The 19,095-nt window shown below is 41.9% G+C and overlaps 1 protein-coding gene across 5 annotated transcripts in view; it reads left to right on the top strand.

The window, feature by feature from the left end:
- The first annotated feature begins 793 nt into the window (after positions 1 to 793).
- Positions 794 to 19,095, top strand: part of KLC1 (kinesin light chain 1) — a 76,533-nt gene continuing 58,231 nt past the window's right edge. For all 5 annotated transcript variants that reach the window (XM_075926483.2, XM_075926481.2, XM_075926482.2 and 2 more), the window contains exons 1-2: positions 794 to 1,084; positions 18,610 to 18,871. In XM_075926483.2, coding sequence (XP_075782598.1) covers positions 18,611 to 18,871 — 261 coding nt within the window. In that variant the 5' untranslated portion in view covers positions 794 to 1,084; position 18,610. The remainder of the gene's footprint in view (positions 1,085 to 18,609; positions 18,872 to 19,095) is intronic.

The following is a 19,095-nucleotide window of genomic DNA, read 5'->3' as shown; positions in this document are numbered from 1 at the left end:
TTGATTAGTTGCCTTCTTTAACTTGGCTGACTGATGGAGCAAAACAGTCAATCACAGCTGTTGTAGAAAGAGTGCTCTCCTCTCTCTTTGTAGCAATTTGAAACTTTCTCACAAGAGGGAAGGGGGAGTGGAGATATCTCCCCTCTTACCAGAAAAGAGGATGGCTGATTGACTCCTCCTGTCCCTCTCTCTCCCTGCACCAGCTGGTTTTAGAAGAGGCAGAGCAGGGAGGAAGAGCCCTTTGAGCAGGTTAGCCTGGAAAGGAGAGAGATCTTTCTGTAACCCTCCTTCTCCAGGTCTAGAAGGATGGGAGGAAGAACCCAGGGGGGCTATGAACTGATGGGAAGACTGAAGAGACATGACTGATTAGGAGCAAAACTAATTGCAAGGCAAGGGAGGGGTACCTCCTGCACCATGGGCCAAAATCACCTTAGTAAATTTGGGAGCCTTACACGCTGGAGCCAGAGCATGCTAAAGTGAGGACCACTCTTAAAATCTCGCCACTGCACCGGCTGGAGACGGAGTAGGGAGAACAGAGCTGGTCAAGAGGAACTTTCCTGACCATTGCTCCTGCCGGACACCCCCTCTCCCTGCAGGCGGACCCTTCTCTCGGAGAAGTCTCCTCGTTTGGCCAGCAGAGGGGGCTGTGGTAGTCCCAGCGCCTCGCCACTCTCCTGCTGCTGCCATAGGCGGGGCGAAGGGCCCTGCCGGCGCACGCGCCCCGCGGCAAGCTCCTGCCCCCACCCCAGGGATGACGTCATGGGTTTGGTCGCGGAGCATTGTGGGACGGGAGGAGCCGCCATTTTCGGTGGGGGGCGGAGCGAGCCGCACAGGCTGGGAGCCGGGAAGGGGACGCGCGGCGGCGGCGGCACTTACTGCCCGCAACTGTCAGCGCGTCTCCCGCGGGCGGCTCCGCGCCGGCTACCGGCGCGCCCACGGCAGCCGGCGGGCGGGGAAGCCGCTGGGGTTGGTGGTGCCGCCCTGCTCCCCCCACCGACATCCCCTCCGGTGCCCTCCCGGGGTGAGGAGCCCGGCCGCCTCGCCGAGCCCTGCGCGCATCGCCTCCGCTTGCAGCACCCGAGCGGTGAGTGAGGGAGAAGGGAAGAGGCCGGCTGGGGCCGAGCCCTGTGCCTGTCGGGGGCTGGGAAGGCGGGTGATGGGGCGCGGGTTGGTGAATAGGGGGTATAGAGCTTGGGGGGCTGGGGCCGAGCCCTGTGAGTGTCGGGGGCTGAGGGCGGCAGGGCGGGTGATGGGCACAAGGCCGGCGTGTTGGAGTAGGATAGAGCGGGGGGATGGGGCCGAGCCCTGTGTCTGTCGGGGGTTGGGGCAGCGCAGGAGGGTATGGGGTGGGAGTGGGTAGGGGGCGTGTGCAGAGAGGCAGCAGGAGGCGGTTGACAAGGGGTGGGGTTAGTCCGTGTTTTGCCATTTTCCATGAGCGCTGAACCTCACCTCCCTTCCCTTCTCCCATGACACAAACAGAACAAAAGGCTGGGCAGGTCTTGTTGGCCTGACGGTCCTTCTGTAGCTCATGGTTACAGCCAGCCTCTTCAGTATGTCTGTCAATCCCAGGACCTGCTCTGGCAGTGACTGTACTGGTGATTCTGCTGAAGAGATGCTGAGAGAAAGGGATCCTGTTCGTCTGGATTGCGAGCAGCTTTTTTGTTGTTGTTTCTCTTCTTTTCTTGCTCTTTCCTGGCTTCCTCCAGTGCTGCAGTTAGGGCCTGAGGATGCCCAAGGAGGAAACCCTGGACAGAGTTGTGGGATAAAGAGCTATTCCCTCCCTTGTAATGTCTTTATTTGCAAAATGGATAGATGGTTCGGTTGGTTGGTTGCTAGTTCTGAAATACTGAAAGAACAGTAATGACAGCTCTTGAATTTTCGTGTGTGGTGATTGGCTATATAAATTACAGAAGCAACAGCCATAGATTGTTACCTTTATATACCTCTTTATTGTTATACTTTAAGACTCTATGTATGAGGTCTTCACCCCAGAAGCCAATCATAGTTGCAAGATTTAAAAACAAACCCAAATCACAACTCTTCAATAAGCTGCACTTAATGTGAATGAAATAACAGTAACGTACATCAGGTTTTGTAGCTTCATAGGTGAAGCTTCTTTTCTTATCAGAGTCTTCCAGACCCCCTCAAACAAATAATTTAGTTTGTAAGAATGTGACTGTTTTTTTTTTCTAGATGACATATTATCTGTATAATGAGTGAGCCTTTATAGTCAATTAAATTCTCAAATAACAAATGTAAGCCTTACATTTCTGTAGTATGCTTTGTTCAGGGTATCTTGGGGATCATATCTTGATGATTAAGTGATAATTAAATGTACAAAAGCATATATATTTCTGCTTATTTTTCTTTGATTTATATTTTTTCTCTATATCATTTCAAAACTAAACATAACAGTAATGCAGTAAGCAAAACGGACTAAAACAAATGTGAAATTAGTTTGCATTGTATAAAATGAGAAATAAAAAAGTAAGCAAACATCCTAGATAGTATAAATTAATTTATACTATGTTTATTTTAAAATATGGATGATTTTACTAAAAAGCAAAGATTCTTAAAATATTATAAATCTGTATTGCTGTGACAATAGGAGCAAGCATGGTGCGTTATGGTATTTCATTTGGTGGATGTCTCATTTATTTTTGTTTATAGCTACACCTTGCATAGGAAACATTCGTCCAAATTAGCACACAAGATCATTCTTGAAATTTTTTTCCAGATACAAACCATTGAAAAAAGTTGGCTACAATTTTGAGTTCAGCTTCTATTCAAAAATCATATTTGGCAAATAATTTTATTTTAATTGGTTATTAATTCCATAGCTGGGATACAATATAATTGAAGATAACCAAACCACAGGACTAATAATAGTATTGAGTAACAAGTTTAACATTCATAGACAATAGAGAGGAAGCAGATCCATTAGCTGAAATTGAGCACAGGACTTTCATGTTTTTTTCAGTCAGCAGAACAGTTTTATAGTTAACATGTTACTTAACAGGAAACTGCTGTGAAATTATAGCAAATTTGGAGAAGTATTATGTTGTGTTCAGAGCTCAGCAGACTTATGTGGGGAGGGGCAGAGGATTATAATAATCAATTCCTCAAAGTCACACCAGAATGCAGTATCACTTCTGCATCATGTTGCAGTTAAAAAGTTTGGAAGTCTTTCTGTTCCTCTGAGGATGATGGGAATGGACAATCCCATTAATATGAGGATCTATCAACATTATATTTATTTCCTGTTCCTTTTAATAAAAACAATATTGCTATCAAATAACATTTACAATCAAGGAAAATAAATAAGATGTTAGTTAGTTATATATTTTAAATTATCTTTTAAGCATTATAGCATTGAACTATTCGCATGTGCCATTTATCAAGGCAAAATGAGAGGCTAAGCGGCCTGGTAGTTTAGACAAAATAAGAAAAATCTAGCTTATCAGCATAAGAGTAATGGTGTATGCAACTTCAAATGAGGCATCTAAATTATTTAAGAGGAAGAATCTTTATATTTACTTTATTAAAGCAGGAGAACCGAAATAGTATTGTACAGGCACCTTTAAAATACAGAATCAGTTGCTGTTACTATGCTGATGGAGGAGCTTTCCATGAGGTTGTCACAAAATTCTCACATATATACTTTCTTCTGCGCCTCTGCGTGTTTTTGGGTCTCCTGTTTGGCTGGGTGTCCCTGGAAGACTTCATTGTATCTTCAAATTTAGTCTCAAAATTTTTTCATTGAAAGTTGTGTGTTTCTTGAGACATTTGGATTTGAGCAGCCACTCTTTATCTTCATGTCAGGTATCTACAAATTTGTTACAAAGAGAAGGGAGAAAAAGTATTCTCCTTAACCTCTGACAGGACAAGAAGCAGTGGGTTAGAATTTCAGCAGGGAAGTTTAGGTTGAACTTTAGAAAAAACTTTCTAACTCACGGTGGTTAAATACTGGAATAAATTGCCTAGGGAGCCTGTGGAATCTCTGTCATTGGAAATTTTTAAGAACAGGTTAGACTAACATCTGTCAGGGATGGTCTAGATCAGTGTTTCTCAACCTTTTTTTTTTTATAAAGTACTCCCTTAAAAAATAAGTTTACCTACAGTTTTCGGATGCACAACATTTTTTTCTACTGTTGCAACGCATTTATTTAAACAACTTAATCATAGTTGGGTGGGCAATGAAATTTTTGGGTGTAAAAAGTACAAAAATAATAAAGCACCATAAAACTTGAAACACAAATTTGGTTTTCTCAAAATTTCAGTTGTTGACGTACTCCACAGACTTCTGTCGAGTACCCCTAAGGGTACTTGTACCACTGGTTGAATAACACTGATTGTAAATATATCTCAGTGCTATCATGGTATATAATGAGGACTGATGGTGAGTTTAATCATTCAAATGTGTGTGTATATTGTTCCCTGGGAAACAACATACCTGTGAGTGTTTAGATAAGGGGTTGAACATTATAGGGGAATGCTTCAAAGGAGCCCTAGTACTGGTGTCCACCTATTGTTAACCTGCAAGGCAAAGTAGAGGATGTATAGCCCAGAGGAAATTGTTAGGGTGGCTAACTGACTGAATGTACCAAGGACCTAACACTTAGCAAGTCTACCCCTCACAGGAGGCAGGAGGTAAGAAGCGTAACATTCAGTCCTGGGCAGCCTGAAAACTTTAACAGCCATCCACATGACATTATCCAATGGCTCTTTACTTCCCGGGAGTTGGCAGCCAACAGGCTGACTTTCTCAGTGGTCTCTGTAGAACACCATTGTAGAGCTTCGTAAATCTCTGATGGCATTGGATTCCCTGTGGTTGACTTGTTCACCACCATTAACAATAAGTACCAGAACTCTTGTTCCAAAAGGAGCATAAACCCAAAGTCATTCCTCTTTCTGCAGTGGTTTTGAGGCCTTCTGAACACCTTTTCAGCAACTTCCTTCTTTCCAGGGTGACAGTCTCTTCTGAGTTTGGAAAAAGCCACAAGCACTTTTATAGCTCTGTCCTAGTTTTGGCTGACAAACCTGCCACTATTGACCAATTAGCTGCTGATTTAGCTTCTGGATTGTTGTACTTGCTTTGACAGGACCATTGCCATAAACCCCATGCAGGTTTCCAATAATTAGTCTGGATTGCAGTAGGCATATCAAGTACTATGGAGAGAGACTGCTTCATAAAGTCCATGAAATCCTGATACAGAACAGGTATCTGCCCAGAAGAAAGACTTATTCATGTAAATGGATTTTGATACGTGCATCCCAATATACTCTGGATCTGCTACAGGCCTTTAGACAGAAGATCCTTAGTTACCTGTTTTGCACTTCAGACTGTCTGGCCTTTCATTTATTTCTGTCAAAGTCTTCATCACAGGAATTTCAGCCTGTCAGCTTCAAGAACAATCATGCTCTGACTTTTTGTGCTTAACGTTATTGAAGTTCCTCAAGGGCTTTGACATACTTATCCACCCATCAGAGAACCTACTTCTTTCTGGGACCTCATTTAGCCTCCCTTTTGAACCACTGTCGGAATGCACCTTATATTACTCATTTTGAAGATGGTATTCCAGTGGCTGTCACTTTAGCTAGAAAAGTGAGTGAACTGTAGGTGATTGACTGAACTTCCCTATATAACATTCCACAGGAATAAGATGCTGCTAAGATCTCACCCAAACTTCATGACCAGTGTGATCTTGGTGGGATAGGTAGAGGGAGAGGGGGGACAGGCAGCACTGCAGAGCCAGTGCTGGGGGGAAATGGCTTTTAAGCTGTCTTCTCCCCGCTCCACCCTGCCCTTGCAGCCCCCTATTACTAGATAAGTTTTGAAATGTACCCATTAAAGCAATTAAACAACATTTCAAGGTTAATTGGAATATGATATTGATTTGGCATTTGTCTGCTATGACCATAAACATAGTATTACAACTATTCAGAATAAAATTCCACATCTTAATGAACAGGTTTTTTTGGGGGCTTAAGTATGTGCCTAAGTACTTCCATCGTTGAGAATTAGTGAATAGTGACAGTAATTGGAGTGGCTATAAAATAAAAGAAATCAGATGAGATCTAGGTCACTAGGTGTTTGTAATAAACTGAAAGATAGAAACCAGCTTGCATGTCACTGCTGTTTGACACATTTTTACAAAATTATGGACTTGAGCACTGATGCATATTCAAGAATCTCATAAGAATAATTAGTGTTTCATATATGCATATGAACACAGATGTGTATATTGGCTATCATGCTTGTAAGGTGGTCACCTCAATATATACAACTTACTAAATCTTTTAACTGCTATAATTTCATTAACTGTTCAAGACCTTATTTTCCATTGAGCAAATATATGTGCAATAGATAAGCCAAGGGTGGACAATAAGCATCCCACATCCAGCTTATGAGCCACTTACTGCCCATCCCTGGGATAAGCTATTAAGAAAAATGTTTACTGATGGTTTGTCTTGACAAAACATTTGGTATATTTATTGAACTTTTTCAGAATATACTAGAATGTGAGAAAATCCAAAGTAATCAATACATGAAAAAAAGATTTACTTTTGAGCCTCTAATTTTATATAATCACTTCATAGTTATATACATTAATCATGAACATTTCTAGTGTCTAAGATAGGGATGTTAAAGACTAGTCTTCTATCCGATAAGCATTTGTGTATTGGGTAGTCTTTTGACTAGTCAATTTCCCCAGCTGATTCCGGGGCTCCACTTCCCCTTTGAAACACACAGAGGTGGCATTTCAAAGGGGCAGCCGTACAGCTGATTCGGGGGAGGGGGGGGGCGGGCTTGTACATTTCAAAGGAGGAATGCGAAAGTGCCTGTCGACTAGTTGATAGAAATTCCATCGACTGGTCAATTAACCACATTTTAACACCCTTAGCCTAAGATGGAGATGAGATTCCCAACTCTTTGACTTTTAAAATCTAGAACTTTTAAAAATTATCTACCCTTCTAGGATGCATGTGCTAACTCCTGCAGTTTTTACTTGGACAAAATTGCAATGGGAGTTTTCTAAGGGTGTATCTACACAAATCCAAGCTTATTTCAAAATAGGGAATGTTTACACAGTGAAATAGAGCACTCTTCCTCAAACTTCTCTTATTCCTCATACAATGAGGGTTACAGCAGTCGGAATAAGAAGTCCTCCAGCTTGACAGCATTTTGACACTATTTCAAAATAACAGCCTGCTGTGTAGAGGTGGATTAAGTTATTTTGGACTAGTGCTAGTTATTTTGAAATAGTGTTGCAGTGTAGACGTACCATTAAGTGAACAAAACAGAATTTGTTTCTTAATGATTGGCAAGTGCTATATAAGGGAAAGTTTTATTTTGACAGATGCATTTCAGTCTTAAGGAATTAAGATAGCTACAACTGTCCTTTTATTGGGAATCTATATTACAATTAAGTGTGTGGGTGTGAATTTATTTACAGGAACTGTCTTTTTCTTAAAGGTGATGTGAAAGGGTTGACTTCTATATAGGTTTTTAAAAAACAAAGTCTAAAATATTTTGTGTGAACATTTTGCATGGTGCCTTTTAAATAGTAGTATTTATGTTCAGGAGCTAAACTAATATGATTTCATGGTATTAAATCTGAAATGTACATATATTAAAAGCATGAATTGAAATCTCTTGATCAAAGATTAGTGAAGTTTAGAATACATGTGTTTTTTCTTTTAAATACAGGCAATCAAAATGACATGTGACTAATTGTGCACTGTAATGTCTCTGAAACTTGTGATTGAGCTAACAGATGATGCATCTTCTTGTCTCAGATCCATAGGAGTTATTCTTTGAAATAGCTGTTTAGAACATTAGTGAATATTTATGTGTGTCATAAAAGATTCAGTACCTTTTGTGTCTGGTGCAAACATCATGCTAACCTCGTTCAGATCACTGCCTGCTCCTCTAATTTAGTTCTAGTCATGTATCAAGGTTATTTAGCCCTTTTTATGAGGGTCTGGAGTAGGACTGTAAAATTATTATAGAGTGCCAGTTATGCATTGAGTGATCTTTTTTGCAGTCTTCTAGCACAACATAGACTTGTGTTTGCTATATATCAAATATCAACACACTTCTACAAGTATAGATTTCTACCCCCAGGTCTCTGAATTGCGCATGATAATAGTAGTTCACTTGTTGATTGTCCCCCCCCGCCCTCCCATTTTTTTTTCATAATAGTAAGGCTAAAGCCTTCATGAGCATCAGTGTGTCAGGCAGCCATTTCTCTAGATCAGGGCTGGGCAAAATACAGCCAGGGGCTGGATCCAGCCCCCCAAGCTACTGGATCTTGGCCCGCGGACTCCCCTTCCAGGGCCCTCAGGCATGCAGCTGCCATGTAAAACGCAGTCCCTGTGGCTTTCTGCTCTGCAGGGAAGGGGAGGCTTTGTGCGATCTCCTTGCCCTCAGCTCCTAGTGGCCAGAAACAACTGGCCAATAGGAACTGACCGCAGCCAATCTTTCAGCTCCTATTGGCTGCAAACAACCAAACAATAGGAGCTGAGAGATTCCCCTGGGGGATGGGGACAGCAGCAAGTCTCTTTCCCCTTCAGGAGCTGAGAGCTAAGTGGTGGGAGCAGCTGCAGTTTTAAGTGATCTGGGGCTGCAGCAGGCAGGGAGTCCAGCTTGCTTTGGGGGTGCTGCAGGCTTAGGTGAGCGCCTCCCAGCCACAGCCTGCCTCTGGCACCCCAACCCCTCCTGTACCCCAACTCCCTCACCCAGGTCACCATCCAAACCCTCTGTATCCCCTGCCCAGGTCACAACTTCCTCCCAGGCTCTGTACCCCTTCCTACACTCCTCCCCTAGGCCAGAATCCTCTCCTGCACCCATGCCCCCTCCCTGACCCTAAACCACATCCCCTGCCCCAAGTCACCACCACACCCTCTGCAGTCTGCACCCTTTTTCCCCTTCTCCCAGGTCACAGCTCCCTCCCAGACTTTGCACCCCCCTCCTAGTGCCCCTCTCCCAGGCAAGAGTCCTCTCCTACACCCATATATACTCTCTCCCTGACCCTACACTCCTATCCCCTGACCCAGGTCACAACCCTCTCCTTTGCCCAAACTTCCTCTCAGACCTCACACTATCTTCTGCACCGCAGTCCCTTACCCCGTGCACCCTTCTGCGCTCAACCTCCATCCCAGACCCTGCACCCCTCCACAAAAAGTGAACCCCTTGACCACTTTCCAAAATCTTAGTGGCCCCCCCTCCAAAAATTATTGCCCACCCCTACACTTGACCCACCTACTGCACTTCGGAGAACACAAATACAACAAACCAGGACTACCATAGCAGTAGTAAGCTTATTCAGTTCATCTAAAGATCTAGCAAATATTAAATATGTTTAGGGTGATTTTATTATGGATATAGAATTTAGAATTCCATTTCTTTTACCTGTTTTTGATATGCACGTGTTGTTAATATGTTTGTCTGTGATGTAGGGAATGTCCAAATTTAACTTCATAGTTCTATTTAGCAATGTAAAGGATTAATGGGTTACGGGTTACCTGGTAAGTATGCTCTTTACTGCCATGCTTACTGGGGTAACAGGTTAACCGGAAGGGGCCACCGTGCAGCAGGCTCAGCCCGGCTTGGATAGAGCGGCCTGCAATGAGGAAGACCTGGCCAGGCTGGAGCAACCCCTCACCCATGGGTCTGCTACAATGTGACTGGGCCAACCTCCCAGGAATTGTGGTTAATTGGTTACACATTATGTTTAACTGGTTAACATTTCAACCAGGATTTTACATCCCTAGTTGTGTCCCCCCCCTCCCCCCATATTAACTTTTAAACACAAACTTTTAACGATAGAGAGAAGGAGAAAATATTCAGACCAAAATGAACTTAAGAAGTGTAAAACTTATGGGTAGATTTGACGCCTTTTGGTCTTGGCTACCCCATCAACAGTGAATTAGGATTGTCCGAAATATGCATAAATACATTGTCAAGCTTAGCTGTTCAAAATTAGAGAAACGTTAAGTTTTTTCCAGAGTCTAAAACAATAATTTGATTACTTTAAGGCAAATGTTGTGTATAATTACTTCCCAGTTCATCTATTCCTGCACAAATTATATGACTATATAACATGGTAGAAGCAGTTACCTTTAAATATTGTCGTCTTTGTGTAAGGAAATTTCACACTGAAAAAACACCAGTTTAGTTTTCTAGAACTTATGAATAAATCATGGTTTTGTTGAAACTGGCCATTCAAATTTGTTTCAAACTTAATATTTGAAATTTTGTCATTGTTCCATGAAAATGGCACTTCTTTTGGGAGGAGGGTGATAGCTTTATATATATATATATATATATATATATACCCTTCCCACACAATCTTCATAGCCTTCTTACTAACTAAACCCCAAGCCCACCCAAAGAACAGAACGACTATAATTGATTCTCCAAAAAGAAATAATTAATATACATATGTAATTAAGGTTTCATCTTTAAATAGGTGTCCTTCCAGAAAATATTAGTTTCTTTCATTCATCTTAGATCTCATCAACATGATCCTATGTGTTATCAACTTTCAGAGGGGTAGCCATGTTGGTCTGTAACTGAAAAAAACGTAAGAAATAACGAATAGTCTTGCAGCACCTTAGAGACTAACAAAAATGTAGATGGTATCATGAGCTTTCGTGGGCACCATATTTAATAACCGAGTGTCAACTGTAATAAGATGAAGACCTGAAAACATAAGCCCCATGCAGCAGAGGCCTGGTTTGAGGCCTGAGGCCTAGTTAACAATGGGCAAAACATGGCTGACATAAAGCAAAGCTAAGCTGTGAGCAAGAGGCAGGCCTCAAATCTCAGAACTTGGCATGAACAGGGCTGAGAGTGCAACACATTATTTAGTACTAGGTGCTGACTGCAGAACAATAATTGGTACTGGTCATAAGAGGAAAGCGCATGAAATCACCAGCTTCTTAAAGATCTTGGTACCCACTTCTCTCAGATACAAACTCAGGTTCAAGAAATGGTCTAAAATGACAGAATAATGGATAGAGATGATCTAATCAAACCACGAGGTACAGGGTAATGGCTGGTATCTAAGTAACATCAGAGGGTGGCAATCTGATACATCAGCAGTGAGGTAGAGTCTACTGACAACTATTACTGTACTTCGCTCTACAATAAACTTGGCCTGGCACCTTTGATCTTTATCTGGTTTGTGGTCTTTGGGGGCTCTCTTGGAGTCTGCTGTAGAGACTAAGTGCACAAGTCTACATGGCACACATCATTGAGCACACATGCAAGCAGCCTTCTGGTTATCATCAATGGAGCCAGAGACCTCTGAGGACATTTTGGCAGTAAATCCTGACTGGCCCTCCCTGAAGAACTACATCAATATTCAGAATTCTAATCAGTAGTCCTATGGCATCTTAGAGACTTAACAAAAATATATAGAATCATGCGCTTTTGTGAGTAAAAGATTGATCTGATGAAATGGGTTTTACCCACAGAAGCTCATGATACCATCTACATTTTTTGTTAGTCTCTAAGGTGCTGCAAGACTATTCGTTATTTTTTAAGTTTTTATATGTAAAGTAAATCTCCCTTGTCCTCTATTTTCTAAATCATTCAAGCACTTCATTTTTCAAGTTGAAATATTTTGCGTAATTCTGACAGGATTTGTCTGTCTTCACTGTAGCTTCACAGTTATTGTACACCTAAATGTTATTTAAATGATCATTCACTTACATCCACAAAGATGGAGTCTGTTCCTTTTCTGATAGTGGAGTCACATTAGAATTATGTTTCAGAGGGTAGCTGTGTTAGACTAACTTTAAAAAAATGAGTAGTCATATGGCCCTTTCAAGACTAATAGAATATATAGAATCATGAGCTTTCATGGGTAAAACCCACTTCATCAGATCAATCTTTTATTGCGAAAGCTCATGATTCTATATATATATTTGTTAGTCTCTATGGTGCCACAGGACTACTGATTAGAATCCTGAATATTGACACTCCCAATTTAGGAGATTCTGAATGCTTCCATCCTGTTGCTTTGTCTCAAGATTGTGAACTTGTCATGTTGACTTAAAAAAACACTCATTTTATTTCTTTGGACTGGTAATTCACAGGTCATATAGATCTGAGAAATCTGAATAACATCTGTGTGGTTTTAGAAATTGATTTTCCTCCCTTTTAAACTCCCAGGATTGGAGCAAATGTAAGAAAGTTTTTAGGATAGCGAATCTGGTCTGCAAGCTGTGGCTGTGTTGCTTTAAATAGGTTTGTCTGCATTAGTTTAAAACTTAAGGAATGCATGTTTATAATTTTTATAATTGTCTCCTAAGGGTTCTTGTTCCATATAGGTCAATTTGCAAGCTGTTCTGTTGGACCAGATGCAACTGCTGCTGGGTTTGTCTTTTAATTACAACTTTAATGTTTTGTCTCAGAAATGTGTGCCAGTTTCTTTAGTCTTTTATCAACCTTTTCCCTCATAGTAGCAAGTCACAGCATCCATTTTGCATCTGATTTAATTGAGCATACAAATTGTGTCCCATAGGAAAAAAAACAGTTAAATGACATGTACTATACAAATTAGTTAATTTATTTTTTCCACTCCAGAAGACTGACCACTTGCAGTGCCTCTCTTTAATAAGAAAATATAACAAATCTGTTATATATGGTTCTGTATTCTACCAACAAATGACTATTCAGCTGCCTGTCTTCATTATCTGGAATCCAATTAACTTTTGCTACAATGATTAAATTGTATAGCTCAGCAAAATCATTCTATTCTGTCACTGTCCTGTCACTGTCTTTCAGTTACAGCATACCATACTCATCAACCTTTTTCCTGCAGAATATGGGGATGTTTTTGCGTTCAGATTGCTTTTTGAAAATTTCTAAAATATCACAAACATCTGAGTAACACTTAATCTTTAAACTCAGGCTTTTCAGAGGTTCTCGTATGTGAAATGAGAATTTATAAATGGCCAATGCCTTCTGCCATTTTCCTTATGGACAAGAAGTATTTAATGCTTTTGCATTCAGTAGTGATATATTAATTTTAGGGAGAAGCAGAGGTGAACTGCTCCAGCAAGAAGAAGCCTGTTGGCTGGGGCATTCAGCTATAGGAGGCTGGGTGTTGTGCTCCCACCTGGGCTTTTGGGGCTCTCTTGCAGGCTGCTGCACTAAGCAACAGGCAGGCTAAAGAGGCTACCTTGAGGCACACACTCCCCCACCAGTCTGGAACTGCCCAGCTCTGAGCCCCCGGGGACCATTTAGGGAGGGCTGAAGCCCCTTCTCCCTTCCCCCCCTGCAAGATTTGTATCACGATACGGTTAGCTGTTCCCTTTCCCATCAGGGAGCGAGAGGAAAACACCTATTGTGTGTGCATTCCTATCGCACATGGCTGGAGTGAAGAGAGGGTAGCAGTGTGAGTTACCCACACTGTGAGCTTCTCTCTCACTTCCCAATAGTGGCGAAGGGGAATACCAAGCAGTGTTGTGTTATGACTGTCGGGGGTGGGGGACTTCAGTCCCCACCCTCCCTAAATAGTGCCATTGCCTTACGTTCCCCCTACACACACTTTCTCCCCCACCCCGTGCACTGAGCCCCTCCTCTCATCCCCAAATGAGACTCCTGCAGCTCTCCATGCACACTTAGTCCCTTGCCTTACTCCTGCACCTCCACACATCCCTATCCCCTGCCCTGAGCACACCTACCACAACCTTTCGCAAACTCCTCAAGTACTATACTGTCCAATTACACCCAACCCCCTGCCCTGAGACCCTCTCCACCTGGGCAAGGTGTGATACAACAATACTTGTAATGAATTTAAGTTATTTTCATCTTGAAGGGAGCATGTCAAATCATGAGCAGGAGTGGGCAAAAAGAAAAACTTGGTACTGGTTTTATTGTAATCATGGATGTTAAATGTAACACTTATGAAGTTACAAAACAGTATTTTCTCCTTGCAGCTTTGTAGGGCTTTCATTGTTTGAAAAGTGTATATAAATTAAAACATTCCATAATTTCTCATCTTTTCTTTCTGATGCCTCTCTTTAAAATCATGCTTATGTTAAATTAGTATTCATAAGAACAGCCATACTGGGCCAGACCAACGGTCCGTCTAGCCCAGTATTCTGTCTTCCGACAGAGGCCAATGCCGCATGCCCCAAAGGGAGTGAACAGAACAGGAATCTTCAAGTGATTCCTTTCCCGTCATCTGTTTTCAGCTTCTGACAAACAGAGGCTAGGGACATTTTAATATAACGAGATTTAAGAATGTATTAATAATTCTGACATGTCAGTGATATGCAAATAGAATATATGAATGTGATGGATTTTTAATAACATACTATGAGACTGCTAGTTAACATCTTACTCTTGTTTTCAGTTTTCATGAAATAACACTTATTACAATATTTGGCTAATCATTAATTGATAAGCTTATTTATGAACAGTGTTAAATATATTCATTTTAATACATAATATAAAATGTAGCCATTTTGACACAATGGCCAAATATGACTGATGGCTTTGTGTGCTCAACTTGAAATATCTTAAACTTGTCTAATGTTCAGAAGACATGTGTGCAGCATTCTGGAATTCCAGGCTCCTTCTTAAATACCTCAAGTTAGGTATCCAAAGTCGTTGTTCACTTTTGACATTTTTGTTCAGTATATCTTGTGAATTTTAGTTTTAAGCAGTGTGTGTAATGTCCACCTATTTTGTAAAATCCTTCCCTGAAATTAAGTATGTTTGTTTGAGTTAAGCTGTTGACCTGAGGATTTCCTAACTACAGTAAAACTCCATTAGTCCGACATTCAATGCTCTGGGACTCCTGATGGTCCGGCACCATCAGGAACCCGGAAGTGCTGGGGCAGCCAGACAGGCTTCCCCCATTCAGCTGCTGCTGAAACTGACCAGCAGCTGAATTGGGGAAGCCGGGAGCAGAACAGCTGGGGTGCTGCGGGGTTGGTCTCATAGCACCACCCCTCGGCGCTGCGGGACCAACCCGGCAGGACCCCAGCTGCTCTGCCCCAGGGGTCCCCAAGTCAGCCGCTGCTGAAACAGATCAGCGGCTGATTCCAGGAAGCCCCGTTATAGGACCAACCAGGCAGTACCCCAGCTGCTCTATTGCAGGCATCCCCGATTCGGCTGCTGCTGAAACTGACCAGCAGCGGCTGAATCAGGGACGCCTGGGGCAGAGCCGAACTATCGTAAGGGGGGCTATGAGGGGCCTGGGGTGGCATCCCCTCCCACCCCATTCCAGACCCCTCATAGCTCCCCCCTTCTGATAGTCCGGCATATCTGATAATCTGGCACCCCCTGGGTCCTAAAGGTGCCGTATTATCGGAAGTTTACTGTATTAGCAAACATTTGTTGAATTAGAAAGATGAAATTGCTTGGTAGTCTTCCCCTCTTACTTTATACTATGTCTTTCTAGTGTTCTAGTGTGTAATAAAGATACAAGTGTTACCTTACTAGATGTTGTCTGTTTTGCCATTACATTAATTTAGATTGAAGAGATGTATAGAAGTAGGGACTCACTGGTCTGGCAATATCCTGCGGCTGGTAGCAGGAACTATGGCTGGGAGCCCAGTGCGGGCCAGGAGAGGAACCCAGTGGCCACCTGGGAGTGCTAAGTGGACTGCAACAGGGGGCCAGATTGACCTCCCCTGCTATGGCAGACTTCCTCATTTGGGACAGATCAGGTCCCGAGGGTGCTGGACCAAGGAGAACCAAAGTGTAGGACATTTAGTTTAGGATCTGATTCTTAAAAGGGACAAGATATCCTAAGTCTTCTGTTATTTCCACATCATGATTTAGCTTCTCATTTTGTTAATTGAAGATTTGACATAGCATGAATCCCTTTTGCTTTTTAACATTCATATTTGTCTTACACCTAATGTCTGCTATGGGCTACCTAGCCTAGCGAGTGGGCTGCATAAATGGTCCTCTTTCATCTCAGTGGACTGCAAGATTGTTGCAATTAGTTGATTTTTCAGGATAAGTTAGTTTTGCTAACTGTGCTAGTGTACCTAGAATTGTCAGGGTGTGCCAAATGAATCATAACAGTGCTTTGATTGGATGCAGAAGGAGTGTATGGCTCTTTGTCAATGTTATGTCCAATCAAAACGACCTCACTTCATGTGCGTTTTTTTTTTTAGGCTACGTCTAGACTGCAGAGTTAATTCAGAAAGATATGCAATTTGCAGTATCCAAATTGTGTATTTTTTCTGATTTCTTCAAAAGAGGCTTTACTGAAATTTGGCACGTCTAAACGGTGCCAAATTTTGGAAAAATTTGCTCTTTCGACACATCCTTTATGCCTCGTAGAACGAAGTTTACAGGGATGGCGAAAGAGCGCATCCGCTTTTTTGAAATTTTTTTCAGAAAAGCGGACACGTTCCTTGGATGTGGCATTGCTTTTCTGGGATACCTCTGGTATCCCAGAAAAGTGCTGCAGTCTAGACATAGCCTTACATGCATGTCACTTGAGCAGTACTGGTAGTAGGGAAAAAAAAACTACGCAAAGGGGAACCAGTAGAATCTGGTAACCCTGTGTGTGGTCATGGGTAAACAAAATGTCATGTGGGCCACACTTAGAATTTTGGTTGGCTGCAAGTTGCCTACCATTGCCCTAAATTGCAGCAAGGGAGGTTTAGACTGGACATTCGAAAAAACGTTGTCATTGTGGTTAAGCACTGGAATAAATTGCCTGGGGAGGTTGTGGAACCTCCATTGTTTGAGATTTTAAGAGCAGGTTAGACAGACACCTGTCAGGAATAGTCTAGATGGTGCTTGGCCCTACCATGAGTACAAAGGGCTGGACTTGACCTCTCAAAGTTCCTTCCAGTTCTGTGATTCTATGTGGTATAAAATACTGCATGTCACTCTTCCTCTTAATTACTTTTAATACTGAACTTCTGAATTCCTTCCAATAATTGGGGTATTAAAATACGTAGTTAGTTATATAGCAAAATGAAGAGGTGATTACAATTGTTTTCAGCTATTGTAATAGTTAAGCCTTTTCTTACATAGTACTGAAACTGTTAAACCTTTTTTAAATAGATGTAACTATTTTAAAATCTTCTAACAAGTAGATGTACCAACAGTTTCAGAGCCACATGTAGCTTGATATTACTACTACTTTGATTAGACTAGACTAGACTAGGGATGTTAAATTGCGGTTTATTGACTAATCAATAGAATTTCCATCAACTAGTCGATAGGCACTTCCATATTCCTCCCTTGAAATGTACAAGAGCTGCCGCTGGGGCTCTTGTACATTTCAGAGGAGGAATGCGGAACTCCGCCTGCAGCCCAGGGCCAGCGGGAAGTCCTGCAGACTCCGGGCTACATGTAGCATGCCTGCTTTGAAATGTACAAGAGTCCCCAGCGGGGGCTTTTGTGCATTTCAAAATCATGGAGCCTAGGGTCAGCGGAGGACTCAGAGCTCCATGTTGACCCCAAGCTCCATGCTGTGCTGGGGACTCCCAGCTGATCCTGGGCTCCTCACAGCAGCGGAACCTGTCATTTTCCCAGAATCCAGTATCAGCTAAGGAGTTCCCAGCTGACCCCAGCCTCCTTGGCAGCTGACTCTTTGAAACAGAAGATCTGCCTTGGGGTTTCAAAGTGGCAGCGCTGCATAGCTGTGCGGCGCTGCCACTTTGAAGTACCCCTTCTCACCCCCCTTTGCTGCCTCTATCTGATAGAGGTAGCAAAGGAGGTGGTGGTGAATCGACTAGTCGACTGAGTTGACTAGTCTTTAACATCCCTAGATGAGACTAATAAGCCTAAACTAATCTTATATCATTAAGCAAAAGCAGGACTCAAGTGTACTCTTTCTAGCTGCTGGGGAGGAAAATGTACTTCTCCCTTTCTTCTCTTCTCTCAGTAACAAAAGAGAATTCTGGGGGTCAGTCAGTCACCTTTATGCACAAATGCAGTTCCCTGTGTTTCATTTATTGTATGTTTATGGAAATAAGTTGTTGCTGTTTGTGTTTCTCCATCTCCGCTAGTATATGCTGTTGAAAAGGCGCCACAATGGACTGGGGAGAATCTTCCAACATAAAGTGTAGAGATATGGTACCATGTGATATCTCTTTGTAAACTCCAGCATAGAGGAACTGTGGTGGTGGTCAGAGTTGTGCTTAACACCACAGGGAATACTGACTCAAGTACATGGCGCTCTGTGAATGAAGGAATGGTTGTAAAATTAAGAGCTCCTGTGGCTGCTCTGTTTTGTCAGGGACTATTTTTTGGTCTCTGCAGCAACACAGATTATATGACATACAGGTGATTTAATGGAGAGACAGCACAGTCTGCTCTTAGGTTCTGTGCTAGCTGGAAGTTCTTCTGTCATATTTTGATATAATTTTTGTGCTTGATTCTTTTGCTTATGAAAGTATCTTAATATAAATTTTGGACAGATAAAAATTTGATAACTTTTGATATTTAGAAATAGTGCATAAAGTATGACACAAACATATTCTGAATAAACATCTGTTCAGGAATCACTTAAATTAAAAATGCACATATATGAAGATTTTATTAAAACCAAAACATTAATATTCAATTGATTGACTTAGATTATTTTTTACTGTTGTACTTTTTCATTACAGAATGTATGACAATATGTCCACAATGGTGTATCTAAAGGAAGAGAAGTTGGAGAAGCTTACTCAAGATGAAATCATTTCTAAGACTAAGCAGGTGATTCAGGGTCTAGAGGCACTGAAGAATGAACATAACTCCATTTTGCAGAGCTTACTTGAGACACTGAAGTGTTTGAAGAAAGATGATGAAACCAATCTGGTGGAAGAAAAATCAAACATGATTCGAAAGTCACTGGAAATGTTGGAACTTGGACTTAGTGAAGCACAGGTAAAATTGGATCAAGGGAAATCATTTCAACCTGAGACTGCATTTGCTTTCATATCATTGCAAACTTTATTTTTTGGGACTGAAGTTTAGTTACAAGCACAGATTTGAAATTGGGAGGTTAAACTGGCTTTTACATCCCTAATAACTATATAGAGCAGTGTTTCTTAAACTTTTTAAGACTGAAGAACACCAAATAATATTTTTTTTATGAGGAACACCAAGGA

The sequence above is a fragment of the Pelodiscus sinensis genome, chromosome 5, assembly GCF_052426305.1.
Source record: "Pelodiscus sinensis isolate ZL-2025 chromosome 5, ASM5242630v1, whole genome shotgun sequence".
Classification (NCBI taxonomy): domain Eukaryota; kingdom Metazoa; phylum Chordata; order Testudines; family Trionychidae; genus Pelodiscus; species Pelodiscus sinensis.
This window is presented reverse-complemented; position numbering and strand designations above follow the sequence as displayed.